Raw genomic sequence first — 17,702 nt, 5'->3', positions numbered from 1 at the left:
CTAAACTTAGAACTACTTAAACCTAACTAACATAAGGACATCACACACATCCTAACCGAGTCAGGATTCAAACCTGCGACCGTAGCATTCGCGCGGTTCCAGACTGTAGCGCCTAGAACCGCTCGGCCACCCTGGCCAGCGAAACTGAAGCCCCACATTATGTTTCTTGAAACCTGCTTGTCCATTGGAGTTAGTCTAGAAGGTCTAACATTAAAAGTTCCTGTTTCTGTATGTAATCCTACCCTACACTAGACTCTTTTACAGTTTCAGATACAGCAATCTCTTGTTCTTACTCGGATAGTCTGTAACGTATACGCCTCATCAGCCAATTTCTACTCCACCAGATTTCTCTCCTGCAAAATCCTGCATCTATCTGTCCCTCATGTTTCCTTGGATGGTATCATCCGCTAAGCCAACTTCAAACTGCAACAACATGCCAGACTTCACCTCAAAAAGGTTTCCCACCTTCTCCTGAACTACCTGAACCATGGTGTTTTCCTTCCTGTCCCACTGCAGCTCCCTAAACAGCAACTCCATCAACCACCACTCCTCTCCTACAAACCAAGCTTGGCCAATCATCTTAACATCCCACAGCCTTCACCACTGCTTCTCAGACCAAGAATAACCCATAACAACAAGAACCAGTCACAACATTAGAGTGTTCTTAACCTCTCATCTAAAGCACTTTCCCCTTGTGAATGATCTTTATTATCTAAGGGTTGCACTTTCAGCTCTAAACGTGCATTTGATCATGCTGCTTTAGTGGAGGCCCTACTCTTCTGAAAACGTAATATCAATTGGAAATATCACTTTGCATCCCAGTCCCGAAACCTTTCTAACAGCAAACCTGACATTGAACCCAGCCTCGAACAGTTTAGACCACAGTTCCAACTTGATCCATCACCACTACCTCAAAATTATCCCTTACAAGCTTGCCAAGAATCCCTCACATCCCACGTTGCTTCATAACCCTTTCTCAGTTACCTACAACATGACCCTAACCTGTCTACTGCAGAACTCCAGGCTCTACAATCCCTAAAAGCTGATAACTCCATCATTATCCTCCCAGCAGACAAAGGATCTATCACTGTAGTACTTGGCCAAAAGGTGTATGTTAATGAAGATCAATTTCTCTCTCTCTCTTTTTTTTCTTTTTTTTTTTGGGGGGGGGGGGGGGGAGTTGGGAAATTACCTACTTACTATATCCAGAAATTCATCTAATGAGTAGAAGGAGTTGCCATTAAGAAATTCTTTGAATTTCCTTTTAAATGCTATATGGCTATCTGTCAGACTTTTGATGCTATTAGGTAAGTGACCAAAGACTTTTGTGGCAGCATAATTTACCCCCTTCTGAGCCAAAGTTAGATTTAACCTTGAGTAGTGAAGATCGTCCTTTCTCCTAGTGTTGTAGCCATGTACACTGCTATTACTTTTGAATTTGTTCAGATTGTTAATAACAAATTTCATAAGTGAATATATATATTGTGAGGCTACAGTGAAGATTTCTATATCTTTAAATAAGTGTCTGCAGGACGATCTTGGATGAACTCCAGCAATTATTCTGATTACATGCTTTTGTGCAATAAACACTCTTTTACTCAATGATGAGTTACCCCAGAATATGATGCCATACGAAAGCAGAGAATGAAAAAAGGCGTGGTAAGCTAATTTACTCAGATGTATTTTGGCAAAATTTGCAGTGACCCTAATAGCATAAGTAGCTGAACTCAAATGTTTCAGAAGATCCTCAGTGTGGTTTTTCCAGTTCAACCCCTCATCACTGCATACACCTAGAAATTTTGAATATTCTACCTTAGCTACCGATTTCTGATCGAAGTCTATATTTATTAATCGGGTCATTCCATTTACTGTGTGGAACTGTATATACAGTGTTGTGTCAAAGTTTAATGAGAGCCCATTTGCAGAGAACCACTTAATGATTTTCTGAAAAACATCATTTACAATTTCACCAGTTAATTCTTGTCTGTCGGGTGTGATAGCTATACTTGTATCATCGGCAAAAAGTACCAACTTTGCATCTTCATGAATATAGAATGGCAAGTCATTAATATATATTAAGAACAGCAGAGGACCCAAGACCGAACCTTGCAGCACCCCATTCTTGATTGTTCCCCAGTTTGAGAAATCACCAGTTTTTTGCATATTATGTGAACTGTTTATTTCAACTTTCTGCACTCTTCCAGTTAGGTACAATTTAAACCATTTGAGCACTGTCCCATTGAAACCACAGTACTTGAGCTTATCTAGAAGTATTCCGTGATTTACACACTCAAAAGGCTTTGATAGATCACAAAAAATCCCAACGGGTGACTTCTGGTTACTCAGAGCATTTAATATTTCATTAGTGAAAGTATATATAGCATTTTCCATTGAAAAACCCTTCTGGAAACCAAACTGACACTTTGTTCAGGTGTGAAGCTACTCTACAATACATTACTTTTTCACGAATTTTGGATAAGTTAGTCAGAAGAGAGATTGGGCATTAGTTGTTGACATCAGACGTATCCCCTTTTTTATGCAGTGGCTTAATAATGGCATACTTCAGTCTATCTCGGAAAATACCCTGCTTCAGAGAGCTATTACATATGTGGCTAAGAATCTCATTTATTTCTTGGGAACAAGCTTTTATTATCCTGCTGGAAATGCCATCAAATCCATGTGACCTTTTATTCTTGATAGAGTTTATCTACCTAATTTCAGAAGGAGAGGTGGTTGGAATTGCAATTGTATCAAATGGTGTGGGTAAGGCCCCTTCCTTTAACTGCCTGGCTTCTTCTAATGAACATTTAGATCCTATTTTCTCTACAACATTTAAAAAATGATTATTCAAAATGTTTTCAACTTCTGGCTTGTTTTTTTTATCAAGTTTCCATTCTCTTTGATGGTGATGCCATCATCCTGTACTCTTGGTTGTCCTGTCTCCCTTGTAATAATATTCCAAATTGTTTTGATTTTGTTATCAGAGGTATTAATCTCAGACATGATGCACATGCTTCTGGACTTTTTAATAACCTTTCTAAATGTAGCACAGTAGTTTTTATAATATTTGGTTGTTTCTGAGTCATTACTCTTTCTTGTTATTAGATACAGTTCTCTTTTGTAGTTACAAGATATTTTTATTCCTTTAGTAAGCCAAGGTCTTTTTGCATGGTTTCTTATAATTAGATTTAACTACTTTCTTGGGGAAACAGTTTTCAAATTCTCTTACAAGTGTATCATGAAATAAGTTATATATTAAATTAGCATCGGGTTCTTTGTACAACTCATCCCAGTCTAAATGCTGAAGATTTTCTCTGAAATTTCTAATTGTTGAGTTATTAATTGAACACACAACTTTGGAGGGTAGTTTTGAATTACTGAATGGAGCTATGTCATATACTGTAACTAGCTGAGCATCATGATCAGAAAGTCCATTCTCAACAGGACAAGAATTTATCTTTTTAAACCTATCTTGGTCTATAAAAGTGTTATCTATCAATGTGCTGCTGTCCTTTACTACCCGAGTAGGAAAATTAATGACAGATGTCAAATTGAAAGAACCGAGCAAGACTTACAAGTCATTCTTCCTATTACACTCTTTCAGTGAATCAACATTGAAGTCCCCACATGTAATAATTTGCTTTCCCCTATCTGGCAGATAGCACAACAAGGCATCCAAGCTTTCCAGGAATAAATGAAAGTTTCCTGAAGGGGACCTACATACTGTTACAATTATAAAAGAGCCCTCCTTCAGTTTAAGTTCTACACCAGCTGTCTGACACTTCTACATACAGTGTCTGCCATCTAAATCCCATCCCTGTGATTCAAATTGACCTGCAGTCCTTCCTTAAAATGTCAGGCCCTTCACAAGGACTAACATCTCAATCTATTGAACTTCTCACCCCTCCCAAACCATGCACCTCCACCTTTTACCTTCTGCCTAAGACCCACAATCTCAGTCATCCTGGCCATCCTATAGTTCCTAGCTTCAAAGCACTCACCAAACATTTATCTGCCTTAGTTGATCAACACCTGCAACCCATAGTATGAAGACTTCCCTCCTATATTAAAGATACCAACATCTGAAATCTGTGCTCATCTCACTTCCACCACACACCTTGCTTGTCCCCCACATACATGGTCTGACTGCTGCTGAACAATTCCTCAGTCAGTGCCCACCTTATTTCAAACCTATGACATTCTTCCTACCCATCTTAATCAATTTTATACTCACCAACAACTTCTTCGCCTTTGAGGGACAGACTTACAAACAAATCAGGGGTATGGCCATGGGACCCAGGATGGCTCCTTCCTGTGCCAACCTTTTCATCGGTTGCTCGGATGGGGCTTTCCTGTAATCCATAAGTCTTCAGCCCTTGCTTTGATTTAGATACATTGATGACATCTTTACCATATTGACTCATGGTGAGACTGACCTGTTAAAATTCCTGGAATCTCTAAATTCCTTCACCCAATTAAATTTCACATGGTCCTATTCTGAATCCCATGCCACTTTCCTTAATGTTGATATTGTCCTCACTGAAGGCCAGCTACACACTTCTGTCCACATTAAACCTACCAACAAACAACAGTATTTAAATTTTGACAGTGGCCATGCTTTTCATGTCAAACATTCCCTCCCATGCATCCTTGGCATTAGAGACAAACATATTGTTTTCAGATGCAGACTCCTAAAATCATTCTCTGAAATGAGATCCATTCTGTCTGATATCTCGCCCACCACACCTAGAATAGCTTTTTGTTGCCCCCCCCCCCCCTCCCCCACCCCCTCTTCACAATATTCTTGTCAGACGGTATGTTCCTTCTGCACCCATCTCCTTACCCTATGGTTCCTACCCCTGTGACCATCCCTGCAGGAAAACTTGCCCTATACCTGCACCATGTAACTGGCAAAACATATTCTATCAAAGGGAGAGCCATCTGTGAAACGATATCTCATATACCAGCTGTTATGTAGACAATGTTCGGCCATTTACAATGGCACGACTACCACCGAACTATCAATTAGGATGAATGGCTTAGGCAGAGGGTGTATACTGCCAACACACAATATCCTGTTACAGAGCATGCTCTACAACATGACAATTGTGGCATAGGCTCCTGTCACCTCATGCGCCATATGGATTCCTCTCCCAAACACCAGTTTCTCAGAACTCCGGATTTGGGAACTAGCACTACAACATGTCGTTGGTTCTTGCCACCTACCTGGCCTTAATTTACATTAATTTCTTCCATCTCACCATTTCTTCACAGTAACTACTATTTTATTGACTCTGTTTTAGTTTTCATCGTCTTTCATTGTCTTACCCATCTATTTTTCACTGTCCCCCTCCCACCTCTGTTACATAAAATAAATTTAGCTTTTTACTCTTATCTACTCATACATCATGTTTAATCAGTAATCTCTGTCTCACATACACTCCTGGAAATTGAAATAAGAACACCGTGAATTCATTGTCCCAGGAAGGGGAAACTTTATTGACACATTCCTGGGGTCAGATACATCACATGATCACACTGACAGAACCACAGGCACATAGACACAGGCAACAGAGCATGCACAATGTCGGCACTAGTACAGTGTATATCCACCTTTCGCAGCAATGCAGGCTGCTATTCTCCCATGGACACGATCGTAGAGATACTGGATGTAGTCCTGTGGAACGGCTTGCCATGCCATTTCCACCTGGCGCCTCAGTTGGACCAGCGTTCGTGCTGGACGTGCAGACCACGTGAGACGACGCTTCATCCAGTCCCAAACATGCTCAATGGGGGACAGATCTGGAGATCTTGCTGGCCAGGGTAGTTGACTTACACCTTCTAGAGCATGTTGGGTGGCACGGGATACATGCGGACGTGCATTGTCGTGTTGGAACAGCAAGTTCCCTTGCCGGTCTAGGAATGGTAGAACGATGGGATCGATGACGGTTTGGATGTACCATGCACTATTCAGTGTCCCCTCAACGATCACCAGAGGTGTACGGCCAGTGTAGGAGAGCGCTCCCCACACCATGATGCCGGGTGTTGGCCCTGTGTGCCTCGGTCGTATGCAGTCCTGATTGTGGCCCTCACCTGCATGGTGCCAAACACCCATACGACCATCATTGGCACCAAGGCAGAAGCGACTCTCATAGCTGAAGACGACACGTCTCCATTCGTCCCTCCATTCACGCCTGTCACGACACCACTGGAGGCGGGCTGCACGATGTTGGGGTGTGAGCGGAAGATGGCCTAACGGTGTGCGGGACCGTAGCCCAGCTTCATGGAGACGGTTGCGAATGGTCCTCGCTGATACCCCAGGAGCAACAGTGTCCCTAATTTGCTGGGAAGTGGCGGTGCGGTCCCCTACGGCACTGCCTAGGTTCCTACGGTCTTGGCGTGCATCCGTGCGTTGCTGGGCACGTGCACCTTCCGCCGACCACTGGCGACAACATCGATGTACTGTGGAGACCTCACGCCCCACGTGTTGAGCAATTTGGCGGTACATCCACCCGGCCTCCCGCATGCCCACTATACGCCCTCGCTCAAAGTCCGTCAACTGCACATACGGTTCACGTCCACGCTGTCGCGGCATGCTACCAGTGTTAAAGACTGCGATGGAGCTCCGTATGCCACGGCAAACTGGCTGACACTGACGGCGGCGGTTCACAAATGCTGCGTAGCTAGCGCCATTCAACGGCCAAAACCGAGTTCCTGGTGTGTCCGCTGTGCCGTGCGTGTGATCATTGCTTGTATGTACAGCCCTCTCGCAGTGTCCGGAGCAAGTATGGTGGATCTGACACACCGGTGTCAATGTGTTCTTTTTTCCATTTCCAGGAGTGTATTACCCTGTCTTTCAGCTTTAAGCTCCCAGGTTTTCAAATCTTGTCCGATGCAATCCCCAATAATCAGCTTTTCCTTCTCATCCCATGTGGTAAGTCTCCCGTGCCTCACAGTTCTGCATGATTTTCCCAAAATCCACCCCATTTCCTAGACCTCTCCAGTCCTTTTCCTTCACTCCTCTTCCCTTCCCTTCAACCCTTCTGCCAGAAGGAGCCACTGGCTCCAAAAGCTTGCCTAATTACAACCGTCTTTTATATGTGTGTTCTGCCGCCACTTGGTGAGTAGATTTTGCATCCATCCAATTAAATTTTTGAGTAATGGATTTGTTTCTCTTGGGAAAATAATTCTTTAAGAAGCAACTGAGTGATAAATCACAGTGTAGGTAATGTGTATGAGCAACTACAGAAATCTGTAGTGTTGATATTTTGGTTGTTTAGTTATTAATATTCCAGTTAATTCTAGTTTTAGGTTCTTTCATGAAGAAAACACTATGATCTGTCAAGCAAACACGGTTATTAGTCACAAGCTGTAGGTCTTTCACCTCAGTGATCATTTACCAGACAAGATGGTCAATATTGCTCATCTCAAGGGAGAGAGTGACAAAGACTTGCATGCCAACAGTGTAGTGAGAAGCAGTTATTATGTAGTCATCAACAGAATAGAGTGCACATTATGGCTTTTTTCATCACCTCTGAATCTTAAGCCTCTCGGGACTCCACAAGACACAGAACATTGGTGTGCACAATATGAACTAGGAATATACAAGAGGATCTGTTAGTGCTGCTACATGCATATATAGGCACAGGCCACCAGTGGATTGCATGGCTGAGACCGTGCCATGTGCATTGGCAGTCTCTGGTGACTGGCCCGCACTAATACAATTGGCAGGTGATTTGAGTGCATACACATGGTAACTCACACTCAGTACACTCACACTCATGTTTACTTGTAGCAGGATATAGCATATATCTCTCTCTCTCATGTGAAATGATGCCCAGTCAATGGAGGAGGGCGCCAGCAACCCAAAGAGAGAGACATCCATTGGATCCAGAGCAGTGGCAGCTGGTGCCGACAGAGGTGATAGGATGGTGTGCCGGGCAGGCGCCTGAGAAAAAGGCTGGAATGTGTAGGCACACCCAAGAGCGGTGGTCCCATGTGGTGCCTGACAAGAGCATGAGAGAGGAGGGTGCCATCACCATCTCTCCATCATTATCAGTGGGCAGGTGGATGGAGGACACAGGGCTGGATCCACCAGAGATGATGGCCGAGGTGATGATGACGAGGGGACCAGTGGAGGCGGCCCAATTGGAACAGCAGGCTGCAGCAACAGACCTGAGGACAGAGATGGACTGAACCCCAGGGCACCACATGTGAAGCAGGCAGCCATTGGGGCAGGGGCACCTCAATGGCATGTGACAATGGACTCGAGGCAAAAAGCAGTGGAGCAGACTGCAGCAATGGGGGCTGCACTTGGCAACTGTTAGCTTCTGGTGGCTAGCAGGGCCACAATCGATCGAAGTGGTGCACCACCAGCCTGTCATCCACACTGACATCACAAAAATGGCATCCCTGGTGACAGACAACAGCGGCCAGTATCCACTTGGGATGGCAACCAAACAGTCATGCCCATAGGTGTGATACTGGTGCTTAGTGGTCAGAGGAATCTGATTGCGGCAGGTGCAGTGCAGGCCGCAGAAGGTGGAGTAGCATGTGTGGCTGCCAGTTGTGAAGTATCTCAGCCGGACTCTACTCCCCCATCAGACTTTTTCATTTAGGACTTGAACATATGCATGAATTGTTCCACCTTGCCATTTGATTGAAGGTGGAATAATAGAGCCATAACATGACAAATACTGTGACAGGAACAAAACAATTAAAATGTGTGAAAAAGTAACTGGAGCCCATTAGCAGAAACTAAGGTACAAGGCAACCCCTCAATAGAAAAGAAAACCTTAAAAGCATATGAAGTGTGACCTGGGCCGATGTTGACACACACTTGAGAATGTAATAAAACTGGAAAAATACATCAACAACTAAGAGACAATAGGAATTCAAGAAAGTACCCACAAAGTTAACATGAACATGTTCCCATGGCTGACATGGAGTGGGCAAGGGCTACAGAGATGCCATGGGAGCTGCCTGCTGTCAGACATAGTGCTCACAAGGCCCAACAATATTGACAATTTTGCCATCAATCCCTGGCCAAAAATCATGTCTACTAAACTCCACAATGGGACTGGTAGAGAAGGGATAGAACCTCATGCTGTAAAGCGGTGGGAATGACTACTCTGAGAGGGAGGTCTTCTGTGGACAACAGCAAAACACCATCAGAAACAGAGAGACGATACCATAAAGAAAAGTAATTGTGCAACCATAAGGAAAAGTAAATGTGCTGAGGGTCCGGAGCATGACCCAGCAGTTTATCTAGCCAGTCCTGTTGAACAAACCAAACCACCTGGCAAAGAATCAGGTCAGCAGCACTGGGAGCTGCTACGTGCAACCTCATAATTGGGAAACTCTTGACTGAGGCCAGTGTTTCAGTATCAAGATGGAAGCAAAGCAATTTATCTTGACCAAAGTCAGGATCTTGACCCACAGGAAGGTGGGACAAGGCATCCGCATTGGCTTGTTTAGACGTAGGTCGAAAATCGATTCCGTAATTGTAGCAAGACAAGAGCAGCATCCAGTGTTGCTGGTGGTGTGCTGCCTTGTCAGGAAAGGAATTGTCAGGGTTAGACAAGAAAATCAAGGGTTTATGGTCTGTTATAAGGTGAGACATACAAGAAAAACATGAAATTTTTTGAGAGTATAGATGATGGCAAGAGCCTCTTTTTTCACATGAGAATAATGCTGTGGGCAAAAGTGAGAGATTTAGAGGCAAAATCAAAAGGTCGTTCAGAGCCAGCAGCATATCACTGCACTATGATCCTGCTGAGGCCATACTGTGAGGCATCAGTCACCAAAATTATGTGCTTGTGAGGACAGAATGTAGCTAAACAAGAGGCTGAGAGTAATTTGGATTTCAACATTTGAAAAGCATGTTTGCCATCTGGGTTCCAGCCCAAAGGTACATTCTTGTGTATCAAGGCATGCAATGGGTGGGCCAGTGTGGCCGCTCCTGACAGGAATTTATGGTAGTAGTTTGTCTTCTCTAGGAAAACCTGAAGCTCCTTCATGGATGAGGAGCTAGGCATAGACGTAACAGGAGAGATGTGTTCTGACAGAGGGCGAACCCCATGCCACGAGTCCTCGAACCCTAAAGAAACAATAGATGGTTGTACCGTAAGCCTTCAGACTATATAACAGAAAACAAAGTGTGAAAATTTTTTCAAACAATATCACCCAGATAATTAATGCAACCCGGGACAGCCATAGTCAGTAGCGCTAAAAATCATTGGAAAATGTCAGGGGCACTAGCCACACCAAAAGGAAGGCACAAATATTGATAGAGACCAAAAAGAGTATACAAAACCACAATTTCCCAAAACTCTTTATCCACAGAAACCTGCAGATATGCTTCAGAAAAATTAATTTTATAAAGGCACTGGCCATCCAATAGTTCCTCCTCAGATGGGAGAGGATACATATCCACAATCAACGGTGCATTGACAGTAGTACTGAAGTTGCCACAGGGGCAAGGTTCCTCCTACGGCTTCTGAACTACAACCGACGGAGATGACCATTCACTGGCCATAACAGATTGCACCACCCCTAGAGATTGAAGTCTGTCCAATCCTGCTTTCACTTGATCTCTCAGAGTGACAAGAATAGGACATGCACAACAAAATGAGGCTGAGCCATGGATTTCAAAGAAATATGAACAAAAAAATTTATAGCACACTTGCAAAAACAAGTCCAAAAACTCCTCACACAGTGTTTCCGGTTGTGAATACTGTACCTGATGGGACACAAGGTGAACTGCATTGGTAATATAGAATCCAAAGGCATGAAATGTGCCATCCCAAACAAGTTGTCAACACCATCATCAGCATCCAACAAAAGTGTAGGGGAACAAACCACTGACTTGTATGAGGCAGATGCCATAAATTGTCTGAACAGCACAATGTTTGTTGATTATAACTAACCAGCTTCCTCATGACCAATGTCAGCTGCAGTGATCCTAAACTCACATAGGTCTGAGAATTCAATCACATCACTGCAGCACCTGTGTCAACTAGTAGCTGGATCACTTGGCAAAAACACTTAACTCAGTAAACAGCTTGGGAGAAGTCACAAGCATTGGAATCACACTGTTTACATCCATGTCCGTATCTTGAGCAGCCTTCAGCAAACAACACACAGATGCAATGTGGCCTTTTGTGTGGCAAGCATTACAAGCCGTCCAGCACTTAGGGCCTTTTGTGCTGGACAAGACAGAAATGGAGAATGCTGATGCTGGTGCTGTGGTGTTTGCTGCTGCTTGGCAGAGACTTGGTCAGCTCATCACTGGGCTCGCATGTTCACCATTTCTGCTCCCTTGTGCAAGCTGTCTGTTGTCCTAGTGGGAACATTGGTGACACTAATGCCACATCAATTTGGTCACATGCTGCCTGAGAAGCTCAAAAGACTGGGGGAGGAGATCACAGTATAGAGCTTCTGGAACACTTCCTTGTCTGGAGCTAAACAGATAATTGTGTCACACACCATGGGCATCATGGTCTCATTATGGACATCAGTAATGAACTGACACTTACAGCTAAGGCTGTGAAGTTTGGCTGCCCAGGGCCAGTATGTCTGGTTTTGTTTATTAAGGCAACAGTAGAATTCATCTCGTGCTGCTATGACATGCATTTGCTTATAGTAGTAGTTGGACAATAAACTGTTCATGTGATCAAAAGTAAGAGCTGCTGGTTATTGTCAAGTGGCAAGCCGACACAGTAAGTGATACGCCTTAGGTGGAATCCACGAGAAGACTAAGGTTTTGCACAAATTTGAGTCTGTTACACCAAAAGCCAAAAAAATGTTCGAGTTCTTTTCCATAAGCTTGTCAATCCTTGGCTCAATCATTATATGGAGGGCCAGTGGAATGGTACCCTGTCTGTTGATGGAAGCCAACAAAGTGGTCACAGCTGAAGGAAACTGTTCAGTCAGTACCAGTAGCATGGCATCCATAATGAATAAATGTGATGAAACTACACTTAAATATTGCACATGTGGAACCTGTTCCAAACTCATTGGCAATCATGTAGTAACAATGCAGTACAGAAACCGTCCCAAGTCACACAAACATGGATTCATTCATAAACTCTTAACATTAAGCTTCTCGGGACTCCAGAAGACAGAAACGTATGTGTGCATGGTACAAACGAGAAATAAAGCAGAAGGTTCAGTCAGTGCTGCTCCATGCTTATATAGGTGTGAGTTGCCAGGTAACAGGGTGGCGGGGACCATCCCATGTGCACGCTTCTTAGTGGTGGCCTATAGTGGCAAGCCCGCGCACATACAGTTGACGGGTGATTGAGCACACACATGCGGTGACCCACAGTCAACGCAGTCACACTCTTACTTGCGTGCATTAGTAGCAGGATACATAAAGGAATATTTATATTTGGAGGAAGATTTAAGAAATCATGGGCATGAAATATGTACTATGACAATAGGACTGAATTTATTTGAGAGCCTAGCGTTCGGAAGGAGATAGATTCTGGCTGCAAGAACTTGAAAAAGCTTCTTCAGGACCAGAGTGCCAATGTTCTGGCCCATGGTTAAAACATAACAAAATCTTTCAATTTACAGTTTGCAATAATGCATATATAACAATTGTTCAAAATCATAATTACATGTTCTTGATAAATTCCTGGCTTGATTTTTATTACAGTCTCCACAAGGTCTGAAGCGTAACATTCAAAGAACATTGGCAACATGGGGTCCGGAATTCTTTTCTGGGCCTTCTGGGAACCATGCAGCAAACAATCGAACTTTACGGACAGGAGCCCTATTTGTGTTGGCATGGTTTCATGCAATAATTCAGGAAAGACGCAGTTTCATTCCTCAGGGATGGACTTCCTATTATGAATTTGGTGATGCTGACCTACGTGTTGCCACTGACATGATAGATCGTCTCTGTCAGGCAGGTGAGTTGACAATGCATGGTGTAATGTATGTTTTTGAAACAGATGTGATTTAATTTCCTAATCAATTCACAAAACAATTTAAATTTGGGGAATGTCATCATTCACACTGTTGACATATTAACAGTGTAAAATTAATTTCTTATGCTATAATTGGCAATGAATTTTCTTTTCATCTGTAATTACATTTGTTTTTCTAGCATTGTAAATTATTATTCAGCATATATTATGATACATAACTTCTTAAATTAAGACACGTTTTTTAATTCAGGTTACTCAATTACCATGCAGAACCTACATTTTGTAGATAATGTTATTAGTTTTGCTTTGAAAGAGCAGATCGTATCTGTGTCTTCTGTATGTTGTGGTGATTTGTTATATAATTTGATGACATTGTACAGTAAACTTTTCTAAGTTTTAACTTTATTTTTTCTGTCTATACGAAAATTATAGCCATTCTAGTTTCATAATTATCTGCTAAACAATTTTAGCATTATTTTTTTAAAAATCTATTACATATATGACATTCTGAAAAATGTATTCACAAGGAACAGTTAAGATTTCCAGCCTTTCAAAACATTTTAATGCAGAGAACTGTGCTGCCACTCTTGTTTATAGTATATATTGGTCTTTGCTGTGATCTGAATGTATTTTGCATATTTTTACTATTCACTTCCACAAAAATCAAGTGAACATGGTACTAAGAAATGTGTATAGTGATAGACTTTGTGGCTCTGTTGTACATCAATCAGGGAGTGGATTATTCATGCCTGTGCCCTCATACCTGTACATGTATTGGTTAAAATGCACCAGGAATGGATTATACAAGTAGCAACAACCCTGCAATAAGACACCATTGTTTTTGTCATGTAATTATCTGTCAGTTTGATATGTCACATGATAACCTTTCCATAGCAGAATTATGTGGTAAATCCAAGATGATAGCCTCCAGAATCAATGCCATGTTGGTAACATAGCCTAACAGTCTTTCCCCTCTCCCAAATGATACTACCTGACTTTAAATTTCTGTTTATCTGCATGTTTTTGTATTAGAAGTGTGGCTCCAAGCCTATGGATCATCTTGCAGATACATAGTGGGAAATTTGAAATAGTTATGAGATACATGGCTTCCTTATTATGCTATCTGTAATACAGCAAAGTAGTATTTAATAATCTTTGGTGATTTTATTCTAGATATTTGAAGAATTCTGATGTGAAAAATGATCTGCAAACGTTATTTAGCTTCTGTAGTTTGATTGCAGTACTTGACTTTCTAACAGAGATGGATAAAGGCAGTAGAACTGTGACTGATAATGATTTCTTTGATGAAGTTCAAAACAAGAAAATAACCCAGTAATAAATTCTCTCTCTGATCATAGTGCATAGGAAGTTGGGATAAACAAGTAGCACCTTACAGTATCAATTCCCCTCAGTGGTAATCAGTTAGAATAATTAGTGACTCCTGGACAAACATCTTAACAGTAATTTACAAAAGATGACCTGGGATAAAAATGTATAGTGAACTAAATTCTGATATAAAAATTAGTCTATTCCATGATAAATTCATATCGTCATTGGAAAGTACCTTTGCCCATAAACCAATCAGAAAAGACATTAAACAGCCATGTAAAAAGCTATGGCTCCCTAGAGGGATTAAAGTGTTTTGTGGAAGAAAAAAGAAAATGTATTTTTGGATACTGCAAAAATTAGTCAAAATTACAAAGAAAAGTTACTAAAAAGTTAAGAAACAAGCACATTATATCAGAAATCAGTGCTTCTGACAACAGATATATGCCTGTATGGAAAGCAGTGAAATGAGAGTTAGGACAACAGGCTACAGAGCAGGATAACATCACTATTGATTTAAATTAAATGCCCGTAAATGATCAGTCAAAGGTAGCAGTAATGTTTAATAATAATTTCTTAAATATAGTAAGAAAAACATGTACAAACTGTTCAGAAGAAAAGTGGAAACAATATATAAAGCAACACTCATAAAATTCAATCATATGGATGTCTCACCTATGTCTCCATATGAAACTAAGAAATTTTTATATGCTCTCAAAAATAAAAACTCATGTGGATTTGAAGATGTTTCCATGAGAGTACTAAAGAGTTGATCCCACTTAATAAGTACTATCTTTTTTTAAACTGTATAATAGATCACTAACTCAGGAATTTTTTCAGTGTGATCACAATATGCCATTTTTAAACCCCTCTATAACAAAAATGTGATAAGAGAGATGTCAATAACTACAGACCTTTTAACACAGTCATTAGCCAAATTTTATAAACATTGAGTAATGGAATAGCACCAGTTGGTATTTTCTCTTACTGTGCGAATCATAATCTCATCCTAAATAAACTGAAGTTTTTTGCAATTGATGGTACAGCCAGCCAATGGATAATTTCATATATAATGAAAAAAATGCAGAAGGGTGTACTTCATAATTCAGTCAATGTAAGTAGGGGAGATTCTTCAGACTGAGAAGAAATCACCTATATGATATTCCACATAATTACTACTGTCAGAATCAGTACTTTTTGCAGATGACCACTCAGGGAGAAACAGTAAATAATGTTCTTAAAAGTATGGGTTTTTGCTAAAGGCCTCATCTCATTTTTAGAAACAAACAGCAATATTGTGAAAATGATAGATTGCTACTCACCATATAAACCACACATCAAGTAGGCACAACAAAAAGACTGCTATACATTTTAGCTTTTGGCCAGAAGTCCTTCTTCCAAACTGTTACAGCAATTAAATATCTAGTCACTTGCACTGTGTGAATACAGCAAACAAAATGTTATAAAAGGAGGACCTCTAGTCTCTAAATAGTGAAAGCTGCCACCTGTCCTGATTTCATTTTGGCTATCTGGCTTCTTATCTCCAATCAGTAACTGAAAAAAATTTTCTCTAAAAGCTAGAGACTTGATGCTCCTTCCTGCTAATTGATTGTAAAACCAAAGGGTATTGTGCAGATAAATTTCTGTTACATATATAGTGAGCTTTTTCAGGCATTTGATAGTTTTTCTCAGTGCTGAATGACATAACATTTGAACTGACTGATCAACACCTGCCATACTATTGTTGTAGTCTCTGACTATGTTTGATTTTGAGGCAACTTAGCCATTTTGATAGTGAATTTCCACAATTTTGGCACAGTGCATATTATAAATGGCCAAGACTTCCCTTTTGTCCTTCCATTTGCAAACAACAACATTATCACTTCTTTTCCACACCATCTGACCTTTCTCTAGTTTCATAGCAACTAACAGTTTTGGGTATTCATTTTTGTTGTTACATAATGTTCCACACACATAGTTTTTGCAAGTGGACAACAGTTTTGTAAGTGATACAGAATTATAAAAATTGCCTATATGAAGCACATATTTTCTGTTCAAGAAAACTTCCATCAGGTGTAAAACAGCTTCAGATGCATGACTCACCTTAGCCTTCTCCTGTGACTTGCCACCGTAGATTTTTATTTTTAGAACCACATCATTACATTTACAGAGTTCATAAAATTAACACCATTCTTGTGTTTTTTATTCTTGATGCACTAACTGATAAAAAGATGGCCACACTACAAAACTGTTGATTCATCAATGCAGACATTCTTGTCTAGAACATAATTATTGTTCGTGATACTATTGAAATGGTCCAAAGCTGCTCTAATTTTATAGAGTTGGTCATTGGATTTTGATGAGTTATCTGATGAGTTGTCTGAGAAACATACATGTCTCAATAACAGCCAAAATCTGTTTCTACTTATGTCAGATCTCCAGAACGTGACATTGTAAAACGGACTTGTACTCCCAGCAATGTTCTATTAATGGAAAACAACAAGGCCCTATGTACAACAACAGTCCCAAAAATACTTTTATTTCCACGATATCTGTGTACATCCACTGGGAGAGTCTCGTTGATCTTCTCCTCCCATGTTTTTCTGCTTTTTGGCTCACTTATAGAGTTGTTTGTTCACACAGAGGACGTTTATTCATAGTGCCTGTTATTGGACCAATCTGCTCATCTTCTTCATTGCATTCACTGTTGTCTGTGTCTGAATCTCATTTGAATGCTCAAATGAAGATGGTTCATGGAGACTTCCCATCTGATAATTCATCCATAAAGTCATCTCTTTCTGGTTTGTTCTTGTTCACTAGCTGTTCAAGTTCTACATCATCCAGTTTCCTCTTATTACTAGCCCATAATAAAGGCATGACTTGTATTGTCAAACATGCCTCAAAACATGAAAGCTGGTGACTGATTGTTGACAATAAGTCATTTCATAGTTGGCATCTGAGCTGAACTTCCTACTCTGTATGCCAACTATGATATAATTCACAGGCTGTGTTTTCCAATTAAGATTTTTTTTAAATTTTGACTTACAGATGGATCTCATATTACATTACAAAAACAGACAACATTTTGTTGTGTTTATCTCAATACTTAGGAAATTAGACTTAGTGCCTTTCAATAACAAGCAATTCAGTTGGTTGTTTTGTCTCTGACTGGACTGGTGACAGAAAACATAGAAAGTCCACAGGTGGATATCTTTTCAAAGTTTTGGTTTGTAGTGTTCCATGGCCATCCAAGAAGCAGTCCACAGTGTCTCTGTCATCAACAGAATCAGATTTCATAGACTTAAGCATGACAACTAGTGAAACCTGTTGGTTCAGTAACTTGTATTATAGTCTTTTTGGCAGTCAAAGGGCTTTTGCCCTTTATTAAGATAATGTGCCAGCAATAAGCCTTTGCAAGAGCCAACAATTCCATCATAAACT

General features: G+C 40.9%; 1 protein-coding gene across 1 annotated transcript in view; it reads left to right on the top strand.

Annotated features, from left to right (window-relative positions):
• The window catches only part of LOC126328907 (cytoplasmic dynein 2 heavy chain 1), a 906,666-nt gene that overhangs the window by 828,572 nt on the left and 60,392 nt on the right, over positions 1-17,702 (top strand). The window contains exon 68 of the mRNA XM_049996078.1: positions 12,662-12,917. Coding sequence (XP_049852035.1) covers positions 12,662-12,917 — 256 coding nt within the window. The remainder of the gene's footprint in view (positions 1-12,661; positions 12,918-17,702) is intronic.

The sequence above is a fragment of the Schistocerca gregaria genome, chromosome 2 (assembly GCF_023897955.1).
Source record: "Schistocerca gregaria isolate iqSchGreg1 chromosome 2, iqSchGreg1.2, whole genome shotgun sequence".
In the NCBI taxonomy this organism is placed as follows: domain Eukaryota; kingdom Metazoa; phylum Arthropoda; class Insecta; order Orthoptera; family Acrididae; genus Schistocerca; species Schistocerca gregaria.
Note: the sequence above shows the minus strand (reverse complement) of the source record. Positions and strands in the feature narration are given on the sequence as shown.